The sequence below is a fragment of the Drosophila biarmipes genome, chromosome 3L (genome assembly GCF_025231255.1).
Source record: "Drosophila biarmipes strain raj3 chromosome 3L, RU_DBia_V1.1, whole genome shotgun sequence".
NCBI classification, from domain to species: Eukaryota; Metazoa; Arthropoda; class Insecta; order Diptera; family Drosophilidae; genus Drosophila; species Drosophila biarmipes.
This window is the reverse complement of record NC_066613.1, coordinates 20896650-20924039: the sequence shown is the minus strand read 5'-3', so window position 1 is coordinate 20924039 and position 27390 is coordinate 20896650. Positions and strand designations below refer to the sequence as shown.

Genomic DNA, 27390 nt, shown 5'->3' with positions numbered 1-27390 from the left:
TGGGTAATTGAAGGGAGGGAAAGTGAGGGCCAATGCAAGTGACCAGTGGGGGAAGTAATGTCCGCAGGAACACCTCGACCCATTTAGTTAATGACGTTTTGGACTGATAATTTTCGTTTTCCTTGTGCCGGAAACGATAAAAAAGGCACCTGTTGAAGGTTGTACAGCAGCTTTTGGTATGAGGGAAATGCCATTGAGATTACATAGCCATACTAAACAATTAGTCTATTTTGGAGGTCCATTAACTTAAAAAGAAAAGGATATTTATACGTTTATTTTGGCGAATATTGACCTTCTCAAAAGGTTTTAATTTCAATAAGTGCTCTAGACAGTTTAAGACCAACTTTCTCGTTAAGTTTCCAATCAATAAGCTTTGTTTTTCTCGCTTTTGCTAAACTTTTTGCACTTGCATGTCGAAGTCGGTTTAGCACTTTGACCTATTGACCCGCATGTCATGACTGTAGTCAATTGAATATCTAAATGAATGAACTTAAACCTTTAAATTTTTCATTTCAGTTGCAGTTCTTCTTCCCCCAAAATGGCTCCCATGCCCCGCATCCAGTTGCCCAATGGCAGTGCTTCGATAAAGGCCAGCACAAATGATTTTCTCTTTGCGGAGACAATGTCCGGGGACAGTAGCCCCACCCCCAGCAGTCCGCCCTCCAGCACAGGTATGGGTTAAACAGCATTCAATTTATTATGAATTAATTATTAATACATTTATTTATAAACCTTAGCGGGCGTTGCCAAATCCCAGTGTTCGTCGCTCTCCGATGGCGAATCCTTCGAGGGCTATGGCGAAAATGAGTATCCCACCCAACTTCGTGACGGTCGCAGCAGCAATTCCAATGGCAGCGACAACAACAGCAATATTATAAACAATAACAATAATAATCTCAGTGTGGGCAATACGAGCTCACAGCACAACCACAGTGGTCACTCGAACGACGGAAATAACAATTTGAACGGCAGCACTGGCATCGAACTCGATTTGGCCCCGCACGTGGGTTCATCAACACCCCAAGAGTAAGTCTTCAAGGACCGTATACAAGGCGTTTATAAAGTATCAGAAGAAACATAAATAATCTGGGATTACTCAAAAATGTTCCTTTAAAAACAAAGTAATCTAAAGAATATTAAACTAGTGATTTAGGCACTAAATATCAATTAAATCAATTAAATCATATCATATCATATCAATTAAAATCATACTAAATTTTATAAAACCAATAATAGACATTTCTGAAAAATGTAGAAATAATTGGAAAAAGTAATACTGAATTGTATCGATATCCAAAAAGTATTTTTAAAAACTATTTTAAATGTTACTACAATTAAGCTGTAAATAGTTTATCAAACAAAAACCAATTAAATCTTGCTAAGACAAATTGAATATAATCCCTAGCATTATCTGACACTACAACGCCTTGTATACTTCTATTGTTAAATCTGTGGACTGTTTTATTAACTCGCTTCCATTGTTGCAGTGATGACGAGCTGAACATAATGCCCCGGGACAACTGGGCCAGGCGCAGTCTGAGGCGAACTCCCACCAGGTAATCTCGCACATTTGATCGGGCCAGCTCCCAAAATGGAAATCGAAGCGAATGCGAATTTCCTTAGTTGTCAGACATTTATAAGGTTGCACATAATCGGGCCGAACACGTAATAGCCGTGAACATAAAGCTGACCAGGCCCAGAGACTTCATCAATTCAAAAACTCTCAATTTGTCTGTCCGTGGCAACATAAAAAGCGTATTTGAATAGTTAACCTTTTCTCTACATTTACCTGTGTTCGTCGGTAGGTACTGGTGTGTGTGTGGGGCATAAAAAATGCATACACAGACTGAAACCAGTTTTTTCTATGCTCAGTCTTGGGCACATGAAGCGCTTTGGGCCGTGATTCATGCGTGTCTCTGTCTTCGGGTCTCGGAATCTCTCACATCACAGCGATCGTGCCTCTCTTTCTAGTCGTGTTCGCCCGTCTCTTTCTCGCCATTTCCGCCTTTGTCCAACAACTGGCTTAGGCCGTGGTGAGTTTCCAATTCACCTGATCGTAAGAGAGCCGCATAACTCTCTTAAACTACACAGTGATGAGGGCTTATTTTATCTCTGGCTTATAAGAAGTATAATATCAAGACTATTTTTTTATATTTAAAATAAAACATTAACTTCCTTAAATATTTTTTTGTATACCTATTCAGAACTACATCTTTATGTACCTTAAATGTATTGCATAAAATATTCCTTAAGGGTTTTATAAATAAGTCTAAAAATCAATTCAGTTTCTCCAATTGATCAACATTTTTCTTACAGCAATCCTGATAGTTTATCCCAGCGTCGTTGGGGATCCATGAGACAGTAAGCCATATCACAAATATTTTCTTTCGGGTTTTCATGTAGAGCTTCATAAGTATCATAACACCCATTGTTGTCCCATTTTGGTTTTGGTTTAATGATTTGTATATAAACATATTGCACTTTATTTATAAAAAATTCTATTGGTACGATGCACTTTATCATTAAATATTTCCTTTCCAATTAGTTTTTCAAAAGATTTCATTTTGTAAAATGCTGTTCGACTTTTAAACGTTTTGTTTTCTAAAATGTTGTATATAATCTTATTTTTTATAAAAACACAATTGAAATTTTCACAGGCAACTAAATTATTTTCTTGGCAACTTGTTTCCAAGTTTGTTAATTTCGACTATAAGTTGGCTCATAATTTTCCAAACTTTCCATTAGTTGCCTTACTCAATTGCCTATTTTCCGACTGCCTGAATAAGTTATCAGTCGGTTCCCATCTTCCGCGCCTTTTTCAATTGCTGTACAACCGAATGTTCAATTGGGTAATTTTCAAGAGCTTTCCTTCCGCCGCCACCCCCAAAAACCGAAATTTATTATTATAGCTTGCGGGCTGTCATAAAAATTACAGCGAACAGAAATTGCTTACTTCTTTGGGACTTAATAGCAGCTGAGACCATAACAAAAGTCAAATAAATCTATCAGATTAAAAGCAGAGATTCAAGTTAATAGAATGAGAACTCTGCGATGGGATCTTCTGGTATTTATACAACTTCCTTTGGCAGTTGTGCTTGTCAACTGGGGACCGTGTTTCCTGCTCTCGGGCCAAAAGTAGTTTGGCAGCATTTGTGAACTCTTCTCGGGGACGAAGTGAAAAGGTTGAAGGTAGAAGATGCGGGTCTTTTCTTCTGCTCCCCTCTTTTGGCCAGCTCCTTCCCCCTCCTAACTTGGCTTACAAGTTTCGCTGACTTGCTGGGGTTGTCATGCCGTTGGAATTTATTTTTTCGCTCAAGCGATCAGAGGAAGTGAAGTGAGAGGGTCCAGAAACAGGTTTAACTTGCGGCAATTGTTTGCTCTTCAGAATTTAGGCCGGCACTTTTGTCAAGTCGCGAATAAAATTTGACCCAAAATAAAACTCAGTCTGCAAAGGTTTTATCGATTTTGTGATATCTTAGTCTTGCTTATGGATCGGTATTAACTTTTATAAATTTATAATTTTTTGAGGAATTGAGTTAATGGGTGTGTAAGTTGATAATTAAAATTAAAAACATTTTTTAAAACAAGTATGCATTTTCCACTGTTATCGATAATTCCACCAATGTTTCGATAATTTAGATTTAGATTCAATTTTGATATCTTTTTCATATGGATAGGTAATTTGCATAGGTTAATTGCAAAAAATGCACTGTCATTTTATAAAGACACCAACAATGCGAGAAATCTGCAAAAGTAATTAGATTCCTCTGCGTTTAAGGCGTGTGGAAATCAGTTAACCCCACGCAGGCTGTAAATTGTGGATGCTCTGACAACTTTCCGGACCTTGATGTTCCCATGGCTTCTACCACTTTGGCCGACTTGAATTTGTCATGCAAATGCCTTTGTTTCTGCTCATCTGCTGGGAACATGTTTTTCCCAGTCTCTGCACTTGGCATTCAACAAAGCTGCGCTGGGAAATGGAGGGGGAAAATGCATTTAAAGAACTGAGAACAATTAAGCGAAAATTGTGGGAAGGAATTACAGATTTTAATCTGAAAATGGAAAGGGAGTGGTAAAAATTCTACTATTAATTTGTTTTTAAGACAGAGAGTTGGCAAAAATTAAGAACTTTGAATAGTTCTAGTTAATTTTATAAAATCTAGTAATCGAAGAAAACAATGTTCTCCATATTCCAGTAGCTTTCAGTTTAAATTTTACTAAAAGCAGGCAGACAATCAAAATTTTTGATCAAAATATACATAAAAATCGTGTGTAAAATGTGGGAAATACGCCAAGAAATTGATTTAGAAACATCGGTTAAGATATCGCCGTTCTGCTATAACTGGCAATCGGTTTGCTGGTTCATGCTCAGGGCCCTTGATTTGTGGAGGTTCTTAGTATGGGATCGATCAGCGACTTACCTGGTATTTCTTACGATTTTCCTAATTGGACTCTCTTGGATGGCATTTAAATCGTTCAAGCGCCGATGGAACGAAGTGAGTTCAAGTAGGGAAAACTATGATTATAGGCGGTTAAAAATGATCCTTCTGTAGGTGCCCATGTCGGAGATCCAATCACTAAGGGATCGTGTCCAGTTTGTAAGTCAGGATATGCTCAAGTTGCAAGATGCCCTCAATGCGGCTATACCGATCCAGCTTCATAGTACAAAGTCTGAAGAGGTTATAACTAATGTTATTGATGCCTTTTACGAGAACGAGACCAAAAGAGACCGTGAAAGCTCTCCAGGATCTCAGGAACGGGAAGAGAAGGCTGATCCTACTTTAGCAGATCAGGAATATATTGAACCTGAGGTTGCAGAACCCGAGATACCAGAACCTGAAATACCAGAACCAAAGCCTCAAGAAGTTCCTTTGGTGAAACATAGGGTGCACTTTGAAGAGAACTCGCTAGTGAAGCAACCCCGAGTCCTAAAGAAGCCCATTATAAAGCTCAAACCCAAACGGAAGATGTCCAAAAATACACATGACCTTAAGGATAATTTGGACGTGCCAAGAACCTTTTTTCAAGGGAATATGCGTAAACGTGATATAATGTCAATTCCAAATCCAGAATGGAAAATATAGATTACTCTTTATTCTTGCCATAGTAAAGCAGAGTGAGGCATCTTGTTCAATAATACAATTTGTAATGATTTGGTATCATGATATTCATAAATACAATCATTGGTATTTCGTTGCATTTTTTTATAGTTCTACTCTAACCTTGACTTTCTGCCTTCAATTCTCAACTGCCCTTGTACTTTTCACCCATTTCGTTGTCTATCTCCATTTTCCTGCACATAATTCCCAAGTCTGTCCGTTGGTGGCCCTCAATTAGCCTTAAAGGTGACCGGCTGCCTAATCGAGGCATTTTCCAAGCCACTTTGTGGGGGCCAAACTTTGTCAGTTGGCTTGCATTTCTTGGCTAATTGGCAGGCTCGGCGACAATTCCACGTTTTTGCGGCTGCATTCATTTGAATGATATGGCAGGCAAAAACAGCTCGAAAGTTCCGTTTGTCGCCAATTTGGCTTCGGTTTTTGGTAGTTTCCATCTAATACACACTTGAGAATGTTCATTGCTCGCCAGATTTGTTGATGTCGTATTTAGTGCACTTTTAGTTTTTAGTTTTCCCGGCCAACATGTTGGCGGCAAACAAGTTGCATGGGAAATCCGAGAGGCTGCAGATGGTTGCCAGATTGTACAAAGAAATAGTATACCTTACCGAGAAAAATATTTTGAATTATTAAAGCAACAATTTCTAAAAATACAAAAACCAAAAAAAATAATGTTGAAGTAAAATGAAAAGCGTAATTAAACTATTAGAAAGTTAAAAAAATGAAAAAAACATAAAAACATTTTTAAGAAATTATACTATTTGTATAATATTGTCTATCCATTGGAAACACTTGTTTAATTAATTAGAATTGAGTAGATTTATTTTCAAAACGCATGGTAATCCTGAAAAACATAAGAGAATAAAGAAATTTGTTAAATGCTCTGAAACTTTTTTTGGAATCAAAAATGTATTATTAAAATGTTGGAAGTTTTACATTTTTTAAAATTAGTTTTAACCAATATTTAATTTAATTAAAAATATATAACTTTTACCTTTTAATGCCGTGTAACATTTTTCTGTTAACTGCACTCCTTGCTGCCTGTCATTTTCCAACTATCTGGCAACGGAAAATGGTTTTGGCCATTTCTCCCCCACACACTTGTTCGCTCTCCTGGCCTGCTTTTCGCTTTGTTTATTATTTGGCTCTCCGGCTTCGAACCTGTTTCTTGGCCGCCTTTAGACTGGCAGGCGGCTAAAAAGTCGGAATGTGGTTTTTGGTTTTAGTTCGAACCTCACTGTAACCGCGTGCGGATGTCGGCACATTTCTGTCGTCGTTTTGGCCCGATTTGATTATTTATTAATCGCCCGAGAGTCTGTGTGACTAGTGTTCCGGTACAAAACCAAATAATAATAATAAAAAAAAACGTACAAAATTCCGCCGCATCCATTGAGAAAACAAAAGTATGTGAAAGTGTCTGTGTGCGGCCTTTGTTTCATATGTATTTACTGCTTTTGGGGGGCCCAGACTACGCGTCGTATGTGAAACATTTGTGCAAATAGATTTAATTGTGATTTTTGTCGGTTTTGTTTTTGGCCGTAAATTTCGCTTTCCACGAAATAGAAAACGTTTTTAATTTGAGCTGCGCGGTTTTATGAGATTTTTTACATAGTTTTGTGCTGTAGCCTACACTTTGGTAATTTACGGCGTCACGCCTTAATGACGTTCGACTACCATCATAACAGCCACAATAACAAGCGCAGTCTTTGGCCATATACTGCATTGCACTTCCATGCAAAATCGGGGGTCTTCTTCTCGTGCGTTATCCTCTGCTCTCCTCCATCTTCGCCATGTGTGTCTCGTCTTTTGCACGTGACTTTTCCCTGGGTTCCAAGGGGCCCACGCCCTTTTGTGCCTCACTTTTCCCATGCATTCATCCCAATTAAAGCCCCATGTGTATAGAGCCAGGTAGAAAATAGGAGGTTCAGAAGGTATCACAAGAGGTGTAGGGGAAAGTGTTGATGCACAGGTAATAGAACAACACAACCTCATGGATATTTAAAAAAATTACATTTTTTGAAGTACATTCTTTTTGGAAAATTAATGTTTTTAATTTTTAAAAATAAATTTTATAAAAAGAATACAACAAAAATAAAAACATTGACAGCAAAAATTATTGGTCAACATGTTGTTTATTGTTATTATACCTATCATGTTGGTTTAACATAATTATTAGTTTTTGTACAAAGAATGAACTTTAAATTAAAACCAAAAGCTGGTCAAAATATTTTAAAAAAGAAATATTTGAATTTCAAATTAAATACCTGGTCAAAATTGAATGTATAAGTTACTTTATCATAGCTTTCTTTACCATATACCTCAAGTTTGAGGCACTTATGCTTATTAGATTTTTAACAATGATTAGTAAGGTTTTTCTCTAGTAATATCTTTCCACATTACACCCTTGTTTCAACACCTTTGAGGAGCACTAACGACCAGGCCAATCAACTGAAGACTCTTGATTGCCTTAGGAGTTGCAAGAGTAATCGACTTTTTAAAGCCCTGCCCCAAAGTGCAGTTGATCCATTCGATCCATTGCCACACTCACCGCATCTCCAGCCCGGCCTTATCGCCCTTTCCTGCTCCCATTGTTGAGAGCCATCAATCAAAATCGAATCAGTTTTATATAGCCTTAATTACCCGGAGAGCAGCCATATAAATGTGGCCCGTAGGGGGCTCCGCGATTTCATTGCTACTTGGCCAGTGCAGTCGAGAGTGCAGTTTTCCAGCGATTTTCTTTTCGATTTTTGAGTTTGATTTCGATTTCGCTGGCGGAGAGCCGTTTAACGACGTTATCAGAGCGATTTCCAACAGCGTGTTGGCAAAATATTAACCATCCGCTCGGCGGCGGCCACAATTGCGGTTGGCTTTCGCATGGGCTTTTCTTGGATGTTCGGCTTGAGGAGATTCGTAATGAAAAGTGAAGTGTGGCTGGCGGAGCCGTCAATTGCGAAAGTGTGTCTAATTTGCCGATGATGAGTGCGAGTGCGTTTTCTCGAACGAAATTTCCTTTTCTGTGGCAAAAACGAGCCAGCAATTTGCCGAGCGGCTCATAAACCAAATCAAAAGTGAAGTTAATGGAGGTGCAAAAAGTTGAGCTGTAGTGTAAAAAATCGTATATCCAGGAAGGCCTTCAAGAGCCATGATATTGGTTCAGCAAAGATGATTTTACCATATATGAATGGCCTTACACTATTTCATCACCTTTTAAGTGTATAACAGACTAAAATACTAGTGCCAAGTGCCGCATGATTCACAAAATTATTTTCTTGTTTTCCTAAGTACTACTAAATAATACTAAAGTGTGTTTATCACAAAAATATTCATATATTTTTTGGGCTTTAAAAAATAATATGAAATCAATTATTATACAGCCACTGAGACAGTAAATATATAATTTAAATCAAGTAAATTAACAACTGTTCAAATAGATTCTTTATAAACACAGACATTCAATTGGCTTCATTTCCATTTCAAAAATGTTTTAATACACAAAGAATTATTGTTCGACTCTTTCAAGCCTTTAATCTTATCAAGAAGATAACGAAGTAGACCTTATCGGTTAAAATCAACAAATTAAAGTCAATGACGTGCACAATGCGGCCAATGACAGTAAGCACTGATAAACAAATGAGCTAACCCAACGATAAAATATACACCTATTAATAAACAATTAAATAAAAAAAATATATCCCGCCTAAATGGATGATGAATATTTTGAGTATTTTCCTTATGACCGTCGTCGCAGTCATTTGAGAGACAAGTGCGTATAGAATTCTCACTAAAAACACTCACAATCTTGATGTTGTCGTTGCACCTAGTTGTACTCATGTTGTTCGTTGTATTCATACTTAGTTCTCAAGTAAGCCCACAAGACACGCCCACTACAAGTTGGTTGGAAAAGCCAACGCCCACATGTCCATAAATACTTTCACCCGTCCGGCAACAAAAGACATTTCTTCATTATATTTGCTGTGACTCAAGGCATTGTTTCTTTGGAAATCGCAACAGTCGCGACATTTTTTGACCCCTAGTAATTTTGTTACCATTTCTGAAGAAACCTGCTGAAGCACATCAAAATAATTGTTTGTGGTAAAAGGCTTTTGGGAACTGGAAATAATTTTTTGAAATAAATAAAAATGGTTAGCTGCCAGTTAATGTATTATAATAACCATTTATAATAGAAAGTATGTGTAAAAAGGAATAACTTAAAGTTTTTAACGATTTGCCATTAATATTATCTTTGGAGAAATTTTTAAGAATCATATAATTAAACAATAACACTTTTTTAAGCCATCTTTTAATATTGCCGCCCTTTCTCTGGCCATCTGAAATTTTAATGAATAGCCTACCGCTTTTTTCCATAATTAAATTATCCACAAAAATCTCAGTAGAAACCAGATACTATCGTAACCAGACGAAAACCAGACTAAGGCACTCCGAAAAAAGTTGTTTTTAATAGTTTCAATTAGCTGAACTTCCCAGGCGCTTAATGAGCGGTTTTCAAGCCGCACCACCTGAGGCGGGGGGCGAGGGGGCGTGGCCAGGTGAGCAAGGTGTGCTTCAGCCTTTGGCAACACCTGAGCGGCTGAAATAGTAGCAGTAGTAACAGTAAGCCCAAAACCATTGAGTCGTCTCGCTGTGAACAACAATTTGTGCAACAGAAAACTTGATTTGGGCTGCCAAAAAAAGCTTCCGCCCGCCTATGTGGGTCAATCTCACCTGACGGGGACAGGTGTTTGTCTAGCTCATTTTTACCCCGTTTTGTTTGCTTTTCCCTTCTTTATTTTTGCATAATCCGATCGTGATTGATTGACGCGCTTTGGGGCTTGGCGCGCAAAATATGAGACATAAATTGCACTAAGGAAAGACAGGGGAAAACAAAGAGAATCGCTGAAAATAAAAGAAACTCGGGGAGATAAAGGCCGTAAAAACACAAACTTGGCTGCGAACCCATTGTTTGTTTTGAATTTTAAGCAGCAAAGTTCAAGAAACTTTTGCCACCTTTACTTAGTTGATTATTTAATTTCGGAAGGCCCTCGGCGCAGGTCTGGCAATCATTAAAGTTTGACTTTTACTATAATTTAAGCCGGGCCTCATAACAAGTACGGCAAACTGGTTGCCACTTCTGTGTAATAATTTAACTTGTTATGAGACGGGTCCCTTTGTCAGGTGACTTTGTCCAAAAAGGGGGAAGGGAATTTCCCCTGCATTCAATTAACATTTTCCTGCTAAAAGCTGCAAGTGACGTGGGGAAACGTAGTTAAGTGAATTTAACTGATGCGTTTTATGTCACCTCACTGCGAGACGATCAGCCAACAAGTCAAGTTTAGAACTTGTATATAATAAAAGAAACAAAAATGTATACTAAAGATACCATTATAAACACACTTAATTTTCTTTAAAATTTTTAAATATTTTGGGATGATAAAAATGGTGTAAGATTAGTTTCCGAAAAAGAATATCAAAAAGAACGAAGATACAAAACAAAGTTTTATTTGCCAGTTTTTATAAATAAGCATTGATATATTTTGTACCTTATAGGTGATGCTTTTTCCAGTAGTACAATGAACTTTTATTTGAATAAAAACCTTTCTCAAAGCCTTGTACCCATTAGTTTCCATTTATTTCTGATTATACAATTCGGGTAGGCCCACAAATAGCTTTGGAAAATTACATAAAAATACGTATATTTGGTTATGACTGCAACTCATTCTAAATAACAATTGAAATACCTTTGAAAGCTCCCTCTTTGTTTTTCGAGCCCCTACCATTGCCACCCTTTACAGGTGACCCCTTGCCCACGCAAGGGTTAACGAAGCGGAACGCAGCGCGAGAGGCTATAGAATGAATGAGGGGAGGTGGGCGGTAGGGAAATGAGCTTGCAATGAGTGGTAAAAAACGTTAAAACCGAGGGGTTAGAATTGGTAGACTTTGGTATTCAACAGGTGTTTTGGTAAAACGCTTTGCCAGATTTTCTACCTACATTTTTATACATCTCCTGATTTATTACCCTCGAGACTGTGTGTCGAATTTTAAAACCCCCAGCTGAAGTTCAAGGAAGCAGTCTGTAAAAAAGAAAACCGCTGCATGATTTCCGGTCAAAGACTGAAATTTCATTGAAATTATCAAGCACTCCCCTCTCCGAAATTCAAGGTTACCCAAATGCTGAAAACTGATTCAGTAATTTTGACTCCACTCCCCGATCAACCCCTGCCCTTTCCGGCACTCCTCGAAATGCTGCCACGACCTTAATCATATTTAAACAGTTTTTTTTGGTTGCTATAGAGATTACATACCATTACCTTGATCGTTTTTTGTCTACAATTAAGTGTCATTTTATGATTCGTTTTTCTTTTACTGTTTTGTTTTATGTGGATTTATTGTAGAGTTTTATGTGAGCAAACAACAAACAAATTAACCAAAAAAGTAGCTTCAGGTAATTTGGTTATCTAAGCCTTTTCCATTTTTCTTTTTTTAATTACATAATAAATACATCTTATTTAAAATATGTATATTCAACTCCTTTTGTTGCTTTACATCACATCAAAGTGCCGTACGTAGACAGCTGGTAAAACAAAACTTTTGAGTGCTTAAAAAACTGGCTTTTGTAGTCAAGCGAATTTAAAGTTGCAACTTTTCGGCTGCCATTTAATGTCAACTTCACTTTGCATCAATAAAATGCCAGCCGGACCACTGACTCATAAAAAGCAGCTATCCAACTAACCGCAAATATTGCTTTTGCATTTTTTGCTTCTGCTTTTTGGCTGCAAAAATTGCGCAACATTTTGCAGCAGGTCCCCTCAACACTTTTCGGCTTCGGTCAATTTGGAATAATTTGCTGGCTTGTTTTTAGATTTTTTGCATTTTTTACGAGCACGCAACTTCAATTTGTAGGTTGTTTTTACATAAAGTAAATTAAAACATAACATGGAGTTGCCTTCGTAGAGAGCCATAAACCCAGATGAGATACATAGATTTTCATGAATGTTTTATGTTTTCAGCTCAACTAGACTCAAAAGTGGGCTAATGAGTTCAGTTGGGGCCGAACTAAGATCGAGTGAGAGAGGCGGAAAAGTGGAATATCTAACGTTTTGTTTGCAAACTTTTCTGGCTTTGCAAATTTTACTACACTTCTTTTTTTCAATTTTCCAAAACGGAAACTATTTGCGGTTTTCATATCTGCGCTTTTATGGCCCCACTAAAAGCAAAACATTTTCCGTGAATTTAACATGTGAGATCACCTCAGCTAGAAACCGCAAAAAGCTTGGAGGCTATAAAGAAAACAAAATACCCATAAATGCAGGTGATGTTATAGTTGGAAAATCTTTTTATGTTTGTAATGAATGATGAGTTGTGGAATTTTTCAATAAAATAAATTACCTTAGCTAGAAAGGTCTTCAATTAAATTTATTGAATAAATTATAAATGGATTCTCAGCTGCTTTTCTATAAAATAAATATATTAAATTATTGTTTATCTTCTGTTTTTGGGCCCTAGTTTATTAAAAATATAACTTAAGATAGTTCACCTTTAACAAATACCTTTCCTCAAATGTATAAAAATAAAGACACTTTTCCGGCAGTTTTCGTCGCCCATTTCCTTTCCCCTTCATTTGGCTTTCAGCACTGGTAGTTGCAAAATGTCTCCCACCTTTGACCCATTTTCCCGATGTGCACTTTACACAAGCACACACACATTTTCCCCCACTTTTCCACTTTTACTCGAAATTCAGTCGTCTGCGCCTTTGTCTCTATCCGAGTCTCTTTTATCTGTCTACATCAACATCTTTCGCAATTATTTTGTCTCTGACGTTTCTTTGCTGCCACAATTTCTTGGCTGCATTTCGGCTTTTCCCATTTTCCATTTACCTGCTCGTGTGGGTGGCGCATTTTTGTTGTAATTTGGCTGGTTGTTTTTCATTATCACGTGTTTGGTTTCTTTTTATTTTTGTTTGGCTGCCTGCGTCAAGTTGTTTTACAAGTTGCCTTTGCTGGTAGTTCCTTTTCTGTCGGCCACTCAATGCCAGCTAATTTATTTGCATTTCGAATTGCTAGAATTTCGTACATTTTGAAGGGCTTCTATGGGCTGCGTTGGGCCCGGTCTTAGGGTTAAATTTGCATTTATCCATTCTTAGTGGTTTGGTGGCTTGCTGCTTAAGTGTGAAAAGTGTTTGAATTATATTTAACTTACTAATCCATACTTTATTTGTGATTTCAGCTCCGGTCGCAGACAGATCAGTTCAAATGCCTTAGCCAGGTGAGTTAGAAACGCATTTTATTTTAACATTTAGGTTAACTAGGGGGCAATTGGTAAGGTTTTTAATAGAAAACTCTACAAAAAAGCAACGAATATTGCATCTTATAAGGAAATGGGAAATATTTTAGCAAACATTCTACAAAAAATGGTAATTTGCCCATGGTACCGTAGTCTGCCATTCTGTCGAAAAGTATGCAATACTTTTTGAAGTAGCGTAGTGTATGCTTTATAAGATAGGTGGCGCCAACTGACAATGTAAATTACATTAAGGCGAATGTAACTTACATGCTAGGTTTATGTCTAGGGAATTCGCCGTGTGGAAATCGAATTCAAACGGAAAGCGGCGAATTTAAGCAAGACTGCGGCGAATTAGGGTGATTTTGAATAATATGCTAAATTAAATAAAAATTATTTTATATGCCTTAGTTGAAACTAAAATTTGTTTTTAAATTGTTAAGAATTAGAATAAGAATTTTAAGAGAAAAGAGAGAAAAACCCTATAGAAGAGGAAAAATTAAGCGCGCCTTGATTTAAAAATTAGGACTCAAGAAAATGCAATGTGTTTTTATTGCATTGCTTCAATGTTATTAATAATTTGTATTAATGAAAATATTTTATCTATTTTCCTAGCCAACTCTACAGATCATCGAGCTTTAACTCTTCGGGCCGAAGTTCCAACTGTGATACAACTGAAGACATGTACAGCGACATTAGCTTGGAGAATCGTCATGACTACGATTACAGGGTAAGTACACCTATTAAATAAAGTAACGTTTATTAAATAAAACTTAGGCCTTCTCCACTCAGAGAAGAGGCTGGTTAAAAATGGTTTTGAACAGATAATTAGATGTCGTTAGGACATCATTGCAAATTTGTTTCTTCGACTTTTCTTGCACAATTTGATTTCAAAGTTATACCATTAGATGACATAAAAAAACGCAACAAATAAGTAAATCTACCGTTGAATGAATTGGCTAAAAAAATTGTCAATGTCTGATATTTCATCAACAAAATTCCCTGATGATGGGGAATAATCTGCACTTGAACCGAATCCGAAATTGCAAAAACTAATTTGCCAACTTTCATGTGTGTGAGCTTGAAAATCATTTTCATTGAGACGAAATTCCGAAAATGTTTCTTAAGTCTGTCGGATGGGAAAAAAGTTCCCTGGAAAAGTGAATTTGTGACTTTTCACTTTGGATCTTCGGCCGCAATGAAATAAAACGTGTTTTCTTTCCCTCAATCGCCGTGGCAGTCACCTTCGCTGGTATTTCACTGGGAGTTCGTGGCTACCTGGCAGGTGAAATTCAGCGCTTTGGTTTTGTGTGGGTTGCTGTTGTCTATCGCGATCTCTGCGGATCGAATCCGATTGTGCTCCGCCGACTATTGCATTATATAAAGCGAAAAAAGCAAAGGCATTTCAGCAGGCTCTCCGCAATTGGCCATGGCCAACGGGGGAGGGCATTGGCGCCTCAAGGTCATTGAAATTCACTCAGCCTGCCTCGAATTGCCGCCAATTAGATTTCCCACTGGCCAAGTAAGAGCTCTTTTGATTGAGTGCCAAAGAGGTCGGAAAGCATCATCGCGGCCCAAGGCGTATGTTTTCGCTTTTCCTTGTGGGAAACATCTTGAGTATACGAGGAAGAGTAAAAAACATTTGTGGTTGCGCACACAATCAGTTTCCTGGTCGAACTGACCAATACAGATACTTCTCTACCTACGTTCCAATGGCTTTCAGAATAGGTCCCCAAAACGGCACTCGATGAGTTTGTGGCAGAATTCCCTTTCAATCTACATTTAAATTGTACTTTTTAAGATGGGTCGAAATTTTAGCCCATTTCCATGTCAGATTTTTCGGTATTTCCAATGGATTCCATATTGGGCCCTAAAAGTGCTATTCTATATTCCATAGCTTCAGTAATTCGACTCCGATTTTGAAGTGGGATACCTCTAGTAGTTTGTGGCGGAATTCCCTTTCCATCAACATTTAAATTATACTTTTGAAAATGGGTCGAAATTTTACCCCATTTTCATGTCAGATTTTTCGGTATTTCCAATGGATTCCGTATCAGGCCCTAAAAGTGCTATTCCAGATTCCATAACTTCATTGATTCGACTCCGATTTTGAAGTGGGATACCTCTATGAGTTTGTGGCGGAATTCCCTTTGAATCTACATTTAAATTATACTTTTGAAAATGGGTCGAAATTTTAGCCCATTTCCATGTCAGATTTTTCGGTATTTCCAATGGATTCCATATTGGGCCCTAAAAGTGCTATTCTATATTCCATAGCTTCAGTAATTCGACTCCGATTTTGAAGTGGGATACCTCTAGTAGTTTGTGGCGGAATTCCCTTTCCATCAACATTTAAATTATACTTTTGAAAATGGGTCGAAATTTTACCCCATTTTCATGTCAGATTTTTCGGTATTTCCAATGGATTCCGTATCAGGCCCTAAAAGTGCTATTCCAGATTCCATAACTTCATTGATTCGACTCCGATTTTGAAGTGGGATACCTCTATGAGTTTGTGGCGGAATTCCCTTTGAATCTACATTTAAATTATACTTTTGAAAATGGGTCGAAATTTTAGCCCATTTTCATGTCAGATTTATCGGTATTTCCAATGGATTCCATGTTGGGCCCTAAGAGTGCTATTCTATATTCCATAGCTTCAGTAATTCGACTCCGATTTTGAAGTGGGATACCTCTAGTAGTTTGTGGCGGAATTCCCTTTCCATCAACATTTAAATTATACTTTTGAAAATGGGTCGAAATTTTACCCCATTTTCATGTCAGATTTTTCGGTATTTCCAATGGATTCCGTATCAGGCCCTAAAAGTGCTATTCCAGATTCCATAACTTCATTGATTCGACTCCGATTTTGAAGTGGGATACCTCTATGAGTTTGTGGCGGAATTCCCTTTCAATCTACATTTAAATTATACTTTTGAAAATGGGTCGAAATTTTAGCCCATTTTCATGTCAGATTTGGTCGGTATTTCCAATGGATTCCATGTTGGGCCCTAAAAGTGCTATTCTATATTCCATAGCTTCAGTAATTCGAGTCCGATTTTGAAGTGGGACACCTCTATGAGATTGTGGCGGAATTCCCTTTCCATCAACATTTAAATTATACTTTTTAAGATGGGTCGAAATTTTAGCCCATTTTCATGTCAGATTTATCGGTATTTCCAATGGATTCCATATTGGGCCCTAAAAGTGCTATTCTAGATTCCATAACTTCATTGATTCGACTCCGATTTTGAAGTGGGATACCTCTATGAGTTTGTGGCGGAATTCCCTTTCAATCTACATTTAAATTATACTTTTGAAAATGGGTCGAAATTTTACCCCATTTTCATGTCAGATTTTTCGGTATTTCCAATGGATTCCGTATCAGGCCCTAAAAGTGCTATTCCAGATTCCATAACTTGAGTAATTTCAATCCGATTTTAAAGTGGGATACCTCTATGAGTTTGTGACAGAATTCCCTTTCAATCTACATTTAAATTATACTTTTGAAAATGGGTCGAAATTTTACCCCATTTTCATGTCAGATTATTCGGTATTTCCAATGGATTCCGTATCAGGCCCTAAAAGTGCTATTCCAGATTCCATAACTTCATTGATTCGACTCCGATTTTGAAGTGGGATACCTCTATGAGTTTGTGGCGGAATTCCCTTTCAATCTACATTTAAATTATACTTTTGAAAATGGGTCGAAATTTTACCCCATTTTCATGTCAGATTTTTCGGTATTTCCAATGGATTCCGTATCAGGCCCTAAAAGTGCTATTCCAGATTCCATAACTTGAGTAATTTCAATCCGATTTTAAAGTGGGATACCTCTATGAGTTTGTGACAGAATTCCCTTTCAATCTACATTTAAATTATACTTTTGAAAATGGGTCGAAATTTTACCCCATTTTCATGTCAGATTTTTCGGTATTTCCAATGGATTCCGTATCAGGCCCTAAAAGTGCTATTCCAGATTCCATAACTTGAGTAATTTCAATCCGATTTTAAAGTGGGATACCTCTATGAGTTTGTGACAGAATTCCCTTTCAATCTACATTTAAATTATACTTTTGAAAATGGGTCGAAATTTTACCCCATTTTCATGTCAGATTTTTCGGTATTTCCAATGGATTCCGTATCAGGCCCTAAAAGTGCTATTCCAGATTCCATAACTTCATTGATTCGACTCCGATTTTGAAGTGGGATACCTCTATGATTTTGTGGCAGAATTCCCTTTCAATCTACATTTAAATTGTACTTTTTAAGGAGGGTCGAAAGTTTTGTTCATTTTTATGTCTGTCAAAACTGGTATATGAGTATTAAATTATTCCATTTTGTTTCATTGTACACACAGACTGTAAAACCTCTTTTTCAAAGTGAAATACTTTTTAATCAAAATATTTGTTGTAATCCTAGTTTATTTGTTCCACCAGTTCCATCGATCATTCGATAAGTAAGACAAAGACTTTCTTTCTTGCCATCTTACTCTAAGATTTCCTGAAAGAAAGCAAAGAAAATAAAATCAACTGATAGGTATACACAAATGTAATGGTGATCGGGACAGGTGTAAAATTGCTTTCTGCATAATTGCTAAAAATAAACACATAAAAGGAGTATGAAGCTGGTAAAAGTCACCAGCGACGACCATAAAAGGAAAGGTGGAAAAGCACACAGGAAAAAACAAAAAACAAGCAGAAGTGAAAATGATTTTTGCGAAAAGTCTCACGTACGAATCAATTTTTAAACGCCCCTGTGCGATTGTTCTTTTATGCAACAGGCCAACGGGAAACGGAAGTGGAATTCGTGGGCGCGGGGAGTGGGACTTGGGCCAGGTGGCGGACAGGTGGAGTTGGGCCAAGAGATCATTACAAGTCCAAGGGTGCCTCGCATTTGGCTTGATTGTTGTGTGAAATTTGGCGCTGAATACCAAGTGAGTTGCGAGTGGAGAAGCAGGAGGTTTATTGAAGATGAGAATGTTTTTTGCGATTACGGTTTCCTATATATGAATTATATAATATTTACAAACAAAACGATGATTCTTACTGACTCATAATTTGAATATTTAATTACCTAAATGCTTGGCTTGACTGCAAATACGTATATATTAAGAGCAGTAACTAAAGTACAATTTATGTGACCCCAAAATGGACTCAGTAAAAATATAACCCCTGGCTGAAAGTAGTATTAGTAGAAAAGCCAAGAAACTTTCCACATCTCACCTTGGCCCGATGCCCAGGAAAGTGTTGAGCGTATCCAAAAAGATTTTCACTGCACCAAATACGATTTTCTATTTAATTCTTCTTTCACTTCTGTTGGCCCAAATTTCGACAACCCATTCCAAAATTTTCTCAATGCTCCGTTGGCTTAATTAAGCTGAGGTCATTTTTCAGACAATCTAAGGCGGAAGAAACGACGAATCGCACTGGATTGAACCGAACACACTCGAGTTACATAAGGTTTTTGGGATGCGGAGATCTTGACATCGTCTTCCCAGTTTTCCCAGCGCTGTCAGAGGTTGATTAAAATCTGCATTCGCCTTAGACTCTTTCCAGCTGTTTTGCATCGTCGCACTTATGCAATTATAACTGTAGGCAGGCCCAAGACAATGCCACAATTGCAATTTGTTCAATTGTCAGAGCTTGCCAGAGATGTGGGGAAGAAATCTGTTTTTTTGGGTTAATACATGCACAAGTGGAGTATCTGCGGTGACGACATCACTTCAAGTTGCCCAAGCAAAGTGTTTAGGATTTGGTAATCCCTCGAATTGAATATCTCCCGTGGCACTATACACATATAACTCCGCCGTTGAAGGCGTCGACTGGAAACAGCCACCTACAAGACGTCGCATAAACAAAAACTACCACCAGGTGTCTGGCTAATAGAATGCATAAATATTATAAATGGAATACAAATGAGGCTGGAATCAGCAGGAAGGAAAAATGAAGGAAAGTGTTCAGGAAAAAAAAACTTTATTGATTTCAAATACTTAGTGAGAAAACTCTTGTAGTAGTAATTTTGTTACTACTGAATTGCTAAATTAATTTCTTATGACCAAGATCTAAGCTTTGAACCATTTAAAAAATTTATTAAAATATAATTGCAGTATGACTCAACCACCCAATTTCTCTGTCATTCCAAACAATTAACCTCCCCCTAATGGACTTGCAACCTCCATCCTATCACAGCAATTTTACCCCATTTGGCCTAAACGTTTTCGTAAACGTCTTTGGGTATTTAATTCCGTTTTTACTTCGGTCTACTTTAAGGCGCATTTGCATTAATTATGATAATTGCAACGTTTATGCTTCAATTCGTTGTGTGTGGGTCTCTCTTTGTCTTTAGGATTTTGGCTGGTTTCTGGGTCAACGTCACATTTGGGTTAAAAATTGATTTTCGTTTTTCGTATTATTTTTTGTGTGTTTTCCCTCCATATCTCATTCGGCTCGGCTTTATGTTTTTCGTGTTGTGGCGGGCCTCGACTTGGGACGGCGGGTCTTAAAGGTGGGCGTCAAAGGTGCCAGCAAAATTGTTTAATCGATAAGACGACCCTATGGCAGGTGGCGAATGGAATGGCACCCATTTTCAGTGGTCTTTTTTTGGTGGAGAGTGGGTGCAAAAACCGATTTTCTTTGCCGGTTTGCAGTTGATGGATCGATCGGTGATGGCAGGGGATTAGTAAAACGGTCTTTTGGCTTGCGATAAATATTTTTAATGGGGTTTCCCCAGCACGAATATTATTCTTGTACGGGGCCTGGTTGTTTTCCTGTTTAAGATTTTTCTTGCTTTTTCCGGCTTATTTTCCTATGCTTGACATTAAAATTGTTCTAATGTTGACTTTACACTCACCTCATTTCCATATCCATTATCTTAGTTTTTGCCATTCCAAATCTAATAATAATTCGTTCTTTATTTTCCTCTACTTCCAGGTAAGCAAAACAATGGCCGAAAAGCACAAACTACCTCAAGCACTCTTATCTTACCGATTCCACTTCGTAAGTGTTAAAACGAACCCACAAAAGTGTTTCTTGTCTGCCTTTTATCTAAGCTGAAAAATCGCCCGAGGAATTGGCCATAATGTGAATTTATGTTCCCACACACACTCCCAGAAAGAGGCGCCCGTTTTTTCTGGGGGCGTGGCAGTGGGAGCAATTGGCAAGTAGAAAACCTACGCTTTCCATTTCGTCATATTGGCTTTTCGTATTTATTTTTTTGCACAAGGTTGTCCAAGGCAAACGGGGCGTTACATTAATGGGTAACTAGTCGCAGCAAATCGAATCGAATCGGGCTCGAGTTCGAGTTCAGTTGGGGCTGCGCACTTGTCTTGGCCAACTATGGGTTGTATCTCGTCTTGTCTTCGCTATTTGGCCGCACAACAATTTATTATAAATAATGAGCCGGTGGAGAGTTGAGTTAACAATTACGGCCTACGTGTGAATTACCTTTTTTGCCGGTTCTTCGTCGGTTAAATCATCTTGAACTTTTGGCATTTTGGGATGGGATCAACTGAAGGTTTATTAAAGTAGATCCAGGTTGAAACAAAAAGAGATTATCATGAGGAAATCATTGAATTTTGAAATTTAATAAATATATTATACATATATAAAGCTGACTTACTTTTTACAACTTTTTGTTTACAACTTCCTTGGCAACCAGCCAATCTTATCGTACACCAACCTTTCTTAGTTTCCCCTAAAAAGTTCTTATGTATATCCAACCAAAAAGCAAGCGTTGCCTTGGCAACTAACTAAGCCTAGGCTATAATAAACATATACACCAAACACGCTAAATACAAACAAATCGGAATTCGTGAGGTTAAAAAAAAGGAATTCAAATTGCAATAGCGACTTTTTCAAAACCTGAACCATTCCCACAGTTTTTCTTTGCTTTGGCGCATAAATATTGACTATATTTTTGCCTAATTATACAAACATACAATCACCGGCTGAATATATCAAGTTGGTACACAGCTGCAAATGAAAAGTAAATAAAGCTGGCTTTAAACGTTTTCCGATCTGCGGGCCTTGCGTTGATTAAAGAGTCGGTTAAACAAATTAGAAGATTAAATAAAGATTGCAATACTTTGTGGTGAGGGGAGTAAAGATAGCCAAAGGTGGGTGCATGGGATTTGGAAAAACTTTAGAAATGCATTTTTTTCCAAATAAATATAAATCAAGTGGCAAGTAGGCTTTGAACTTAGATTTCCTATATAGGAGGCCCTGATATTAAGTTCAACCAGCCCAATTTTTAGATTCCTAGACAGCTCCACTAAAAGGTCAGTTCAGTTCTGACTGTCCGGCCGTAAGGTTCTCTTGGAATTTATTTGTATTTCTTTTATCAACCTGTCTTCAACAACTTATCCGGTAAATATTTTTGTTCTCTTGTTCTCGAACAAGGCGTAAAAGTGAGGCATAAACCCTAATAGATCTGGCTTTCTTACGTAAATTATCGGCTTCTGCGAAGATGTCGTTGCCGCGTGTGTACTTCGACATATCCGCGGGCGGTGAGAACATCGGACGGATTGTGATGGAGCTGCGATCGGATGTGGTGCCCAAGACGGCGGAGAACTTCCGTGCCCTCTGCACCGGCGAGAAGGGCTATGGCTACAAGGGCTCTCCCTTCCACCGCGTGATCCCGAAGTTCATGTGCCAGGGCGGCGATTTCACCAAGCAAAATGGTACTGGAGGACGCTCCATCTACGGCAACAAGTTCCCCGACGAGAATTTCACCCTGAAGCATACGGGACCCGGTACTCTGTCGATGGCCAATGCCGGGCCCAACACCAACGGATCTCAGTTCTTCATTTGCACTGAAGCAACCTCTTGGCTGGACAACAAGCACGTGGTCTTTGGCAAAGTCGTGGAGGGAATGGACATCGTCCAGAAGGTGGAGTCCTACGGATCGCAAGACGGCAAGACCAGCAAGAAGGTCATCATCGCAGACTGTGGCTCCCTCTAAGGGGAGCTGGCACCTTTTACACCGACAATAATCCTACTATATATACACTTCAAAAAACACTTTTGTTCGATGTTTCAAGCCAATGTGCATAACGACTCGCTTTATTGACACTTTAAAAACTCTAATTATCCTTTCGAAGTTTATTGAAAATATAAAGGAGTAAAAATATAGCAAAATGGTATTAGTGGTTTCGCATCTTGAAAGATTCAAAGAGAACTACTTATTTTGCAGACGTACTTGTTGACTCATCTGGAGCACCCTGACCAGCACACTGCCCTGACTCATTTTCCTTTGATTTCCTTTCCCATTACTTTTAATTGACTCAATTTAGTTCAAGTGATGCTCTCGCATATGTCGCTTTTGATTCTTTCCACTCGATTCTGTGTGTCTCCCATTACCTTTCCCTCGGGCCTTTCTATCCACTTTACCCAAATGCACTTCGCAAATGTCTATTAAGTTATACACACTGGAAAACCGATGGCTATTTGGGAGTAAAATAAAGTAAACAATCCAACTTAAGCGCATAAATATTTTAGCGTTTTCTTTCCCACGAAGTTGGATGTCACGATCGTCATTCATTTTTTAATCTGAAAATTATTAACAAACCACGGAAAAATACAAATTATTTCCCAAGTAAGTGAAAGGTTTTTTTTATTTTTTAATATTGTCAAATATATCTCAGTTACAAGATTTTTCTAGGCTACACAGTACAGATTATCTTAAACAGCTACAAAACACTATATTAAAAATATACTGAAATACTACGAAACTAAAAATACTATTTTGCCAGTGCATGCAATGCGCATTTCCAACACTACTAAGTCGCATTAGTGGAATTTTTCTATTGCGTTTGCTTTGCTTTTGCTTTGGGGCTCTGGTTTTTTGTTTAGTTTTCTTTTCTTTTTTTGGGCACCCAAAACAAGTCGCGGCCTCTGCCGCCGTCAGCGTCGGCAGCGGCAGAGGAGGGGCCGCGACTCGGCGCCGACTTCACAGCGCTTTCCTCTCTCAGATTGCATTTAACTCTTGCCGCGTTAACAACACTACACAAGCGAAAAGCGAAGCAAGCCGCCCTCTCTGTTCCTCTCGCGCTCTCTCGCGCGGGTGCTTTGTTGTTAAGCAATGCAACTGCCAAGGAAAATGCTAAGGAAAATGCTTAGGAAAATGCAGCTGCTGCTGCTGCTCTCCTGAAGCAAAATAGCCAAAATAAAAGGTTTAAATTCGACCAAAACCACCTCGACTCGTGCGTGTTTTCTAATTTTTCGGTTCACCTCTTTATCGATCGAAATCGTTTATCAGCAGTGTCAGGTGCCTTTGGCTTATTAAACGCTTATTTAATAAAAAAAAAGCAGAAAAACAAAATCAAACCAAAACACGTTAATTATATGGTGTGATGTGAAAAAAACTTAATCAAAACAAAACCCCCTCCGCCTCGTATTTCCCATTTTCATGCCCTCTGGCAAATATATTGGTTGATTGATCTTAAATTGAAAAGTACGGTTGAATAAGTCTGTCAAGTGTTTTATTGAAAAACGTAAAAAAGATGGAAAGCAAGTGTGGCATAAAATTGATAAATGATGAAATTAATGATACAAAGTGAAGGAAATAAAAAATAACAGAGATAAAAAGCAGTTCAAAGAAATTGTGATATGAGGCATTATGAATTGATAAAGCCCTGACTGTAATTGATGAAGAAAAAATGAAAGCAGATAATATAACTTTAAAAAAAATACACATGCATAAAATGGACAATGCAAATATGTTATGAATTAACTAATTAAGAGAGTAAATAATACTTTGTTTTATGAGCTCAATTTTTTATTGAACATTGATAATCATTTTCCTTTTCAATAATAATTGATATTTACACGCTTGTAGGAAATATTTTTATACATAGGAGATTTTGCTTTGGATGTGTTGATATATCCTATATATATTATATATTTTTTTTAGAATAATTTTCAGAAATATCCCCATAAATGAGGAATTAGACCCACCAAATATGCATAGCACTTTCAAGTTCATTCAAAATACACAGCTCGTACTTTTCTTTCCCTCTTAATTTCTTATACTAAGCATTTTCCGTGCCGTTAAGTTTGGTAGGAAAATATTCTTTCATTAGCGACGGTTCGTCAATTAGTAGGCATATCTATCTAACGGCACAGTGCCCGAGGCAGAAAACGAAGAAGACACCTAACCGGAACTGAAAACTACCATTAAAACCAATAGGCAAAGGCCTAAGCTGGCCACAATAACAAAAAGAACGGAAGAACCTCCGATGACATCAACAAAAAGCGGGTGTTCCTATCTCTCGATGGGATGAGATGGATGGGGAATACCTTCCAATCCCGCTTGCGTCCCGTTATCTTGCCCTTCGGTTCGTGTCCACGCTTACTCACTTGCGCTCTTGTTTGTTAGTGAGCAAAAGATATAATATGGGGGAGGGATTTCGGCTGGGTCGGGGTAGACCATATACAAATTCCACATAATTAGGCGCTGTCTCTGAGTCAAAGACCATATGTTCGAAATGGAAAAGAGACAGAGGGAGAATCACCCTCGGACATATGGCGAAAAACTTTTCTTTCGGGGGATCGCTCTCTTTCTTCAGCCCCCTGGCACCGCTCTGTTTGTTGATTATTATTTTTCCTATTTATAAAGATTGCCCGATTTGCTCTCCGGGTCTCTCATTTCGCTCTGCTCCTCCGATTGCCTCGGTTTATTTTGCCCCTGAATTTCTGGTTCATTCAGTTTGCTTTTCGCGTTTCGCGTGCTTTAATCGAATTTCGCCCGCCTCCCTCGACTGTGGTTGTAATAAACAAATAACACAAAGTTTTAAATAATTGAAAAAAAAAGTATAAACTTACATTAATGAAATTGAAAAGGTTTCGTGCTAAAGTTTGGCCGCCGAGATCGTTTGTAGTAATTTGAAATGGAAAGAAACCCCGGGGGTACTTTTGTGATTACATCATTTGTTTAGGATTGTGAAAACATATAGGATTGTGATAAAGCCCCTAAAACAATTTTGATAATCTGCGTAAATAAGTTTTCGTGATCCCTTGATAAAGAAATTCAAACTTGTGACGGAAGTGGACTTTACCAATTTGAAACTCAGGAATTCATAATCATTTGTAGTTAAAATATTTTTGTGATATTTTTTCTCTCTAAGAGTCTTCAAAGCATTCATTTTTCATGTAGCATTCGGCATTCCTGATCCCATTTCGCTCAATCATTGTGTATTTTGCAAAGTTTTTCTTGTCTTACTTTATAGCATGGAAAATGCACAGCAGCAGTAAAATTTGCATTTAATGAGCTCCACCCTCGACTCATCGCCATTGTATGCAAATCTTTGTGGAATTCAATTTTGCTGAAGAGTAGCTAATGATAATTTTCTTTTATGCTGTTTTTGATTGCCGGGCATGTGCGATGCAAAAATTGTTTAAGAGATAATGAAATCTTAAAAGATTCAGCTGACAAAAAAGGAAAGTTGACTTCATTAACAAGTTGTGTTTTAATTGATTTGGTTCAGTTGACTAAGCATAAATTGAATAAAAATCAAGGTTTTCTCATACTAAATAACTAAATGTGTCTGTATGAAAAACAATTGTATTTTGAAATGGTTTCTTATCTCTCTCAATAAGTTGAGCTGTAAATATTTGCTGTAGAATATTTCAGCACCATTTTGTTTTTCCGTGACTCCATGATGATTGAATTTCAATAAGGGCTTGTTTAACAAATGACGAATACATTTTAAAGTCGAATTTGTTTCTTCAATTTAGTCCAAATCGTTATCAGTCATTGTCTGGTCCCTAAAAATGACCTTTGTGTATGTGTGTTAGAGTGATTAGCTTTGACAAGGGCACCTTACCTATAAAAGTAGCCGACCATTTTGATAAGACCTAGAATGGTTTAATTTTCTAGACAGCAAATTAAACGGCAAAAAAAAGCCAAGTAGTGAAAGAAACACACTTAGCCAGGCATTGCATTTTCTGGTAATTAGATACTTGTCGGATAGTCAAAACCAAAAGAATAAAATACAAAGAAAATGGGGAGAGGTTGGAAATTAGCCGTACGGAGGGGTTATGTAAATTGTCTAAGAATTTGCCTTGAAGTCTGAACAAAAATAATTTAACGGTCTGTTGATTCTAAAAAAAGAGATCTGGAAAGCAGAGAGGGTTGGTTTATATAATGAATAGAAAAGTAACTGTGATTAGCATATTTTTAGTGGTTCTGAATGCTAGAAATGCAGCTTATTTCCGTCTAGCCAATCTAATAATTGCTTTTCTGATAGTGCAATTAATTTCTGCCAAGGGGGAAATACTTCTTGAGGTAGATCAGTTTGTGACAGCACACAGCTGTTGTCTGTCGCTACTTTTGGCTCTTTCCATTATTTTGCAGCCCTCCCCGTCGTTTCCCCTCGGGCTGTGAAATGAGGTTAGCATGTTGTTTCAGTTTCACCTTTTAGTTCTTTGTCTTGGCGTGGGCGCTCGTCCAAAAGGTTTATTGCCGTGTAAAATGCAACAACAGAAGAAATAATTGCGAATGCAAACTGCCAACTGCAACACCAGGCAAAGAAATCGAGGTTAGACGGGGTAATTGGCACGAATTTGTTGCCAAGTTGAAATATTTGTAGTTTTTTCTAGGGGCTCAGAGGGATAAAGGGTTCGAAATAAATTACCCACTTAAATCTGTATTAGAACACTCAAGCTATGAGGGTTCCGGGATAAGTACCCCCTTCAATCTATATTAAAATACATAATTGATGAGTGCTCAAGTGATATGTTTTAGATTTTAAGTGGTGTATTACTGCTTAAAGAACCGGAAGATTAAAAATTCCACTTCAAATTAAGGTTCCGAATTGAAAATTCCCTAATGCCCACCCTATCCCAACGTAAACAAGACGAGCACCTCATCTCATATCCCCACAAATTTGAGCTATTTATGCTAGGCAAGTCAATCTTTACGGCCCCACATAAATGCTTTATCTGGGAACTCATAAACTCGAATAGTTCCCCGGCTAGCGCGTGTGCATCCATTATATGATCCC

At 37.8% G+C, this 27390-nt stretch overlaps 3 protein-coding genes across 17 annotated transcripts in view; all 3 read left to right on the top strand.

Annotated features, from left to right (window-relative positions):
* LOC108034958 (rab11 family-interacting protein 4B) overlaps nt 1-27390 on the top strand; it is a 45698-nt gene that overhangs the window by 8380 nt on the left and 9928 nt on the right. For 3 of the 14 annotated variants that reach the window (XM_017110257.3, XM_017110254.3, XM_050886521.1), the window contains exons 2-7: nt 517-671; nt 738-1026; nt 1488-1556; nt 2317-2361; nt 13335-13373; nt 14004-14118. In XM_017110257.3, coding sequence (XP_016965746.1) covers nt 539-671; nt 738-1026; nt 1488-1556; nt 2317-2361; nt 13335-13373; nt 14004-14118 — 690 coding nt within the window. In that variant the 5' untranslated portion in view covers nt 517-538. Of the gene's footprint in view, nt 1-516; nt 672-737; nt 1027-1487; nt 1557-2316; nt 2362-6357; nt 6518-8634; nt 8878-13334; nt 13374-14003; nt 14119-20320; nt 20468-23371; nt 23560-25073; nt 25199-27390 lie in introns of those variants that run through there. The other 11 variants (XM_017110259.3, XM_017110256.3, XM_017110263.3 and 8 more) reach the window with 10 other exon arrangements.
* LOC108034959 (uncharacterized) lies at nt 4191-5199 on the top strand. The gene is made up of 2 exons (XM_017110264.3): nt 4191-4496; nt 4554-5199. The coding sequence occupies exons 1-2, from the start codon at nt 4278-4280 to the stop codon at nt 5082-5084; spliced, it is 750 nt and encodes a 249-aa protein (XP_016965753.1). The 5' UTR covers nt 4191-4277; the 3' UTR covers nt 5085-5199.
* LOC108034960 (peptidyl-prolyl cis-trans isomerase) lies at nt 21594-22525 on the top strand. Of its 2 annotated transcripts, none has more exons than XM_017110266.3 (2): nt 21594-21754; nt 21855-22525. In XM_017110266.3, the coding sequence occupies exon 2, from the start codon at nt 21855-21857 to the stop codon at nt 22347-22349; it is 495 nt and encodes a 164-aa protein (XP_016965755.1). In that variant the 5' UTR covers nt 21594-21754; the 3' UTR covers nt 22350-22525. The 2 variants fall into 2 exon arrangements, with proteins under 2 accessions (XP_016965755.1, XP_016965756.1); XM_017110267.3 differs by having other exon boundaries at nt 21621-21754; nt 21817-22525.

Bases quoted from the DNA above. Each gene is read 5' to 3' on its own strand.
- LOC108034960 (XM_017110266.3), top strand. From the start codon at position 21,855: ATGTCGTTGCCGCGTGTGTACTTCGACATATCCGCGGGCGGTGAGAAC.
- LOC108034959 (XM_017110264.3), top strand. From the start codon at position 4,278: ATGTGGGAAATACGCCAAGAAATTGATTTAGAAACATCGGTTAAGATA. The intron at 4,497-4,553 runs GTGAGTTCAAGT...ATCCTTCTGTAG, and splicing joins TCAAGCGCCGATGGAACGAA to GTGCCCATGTCGGAGATCCA.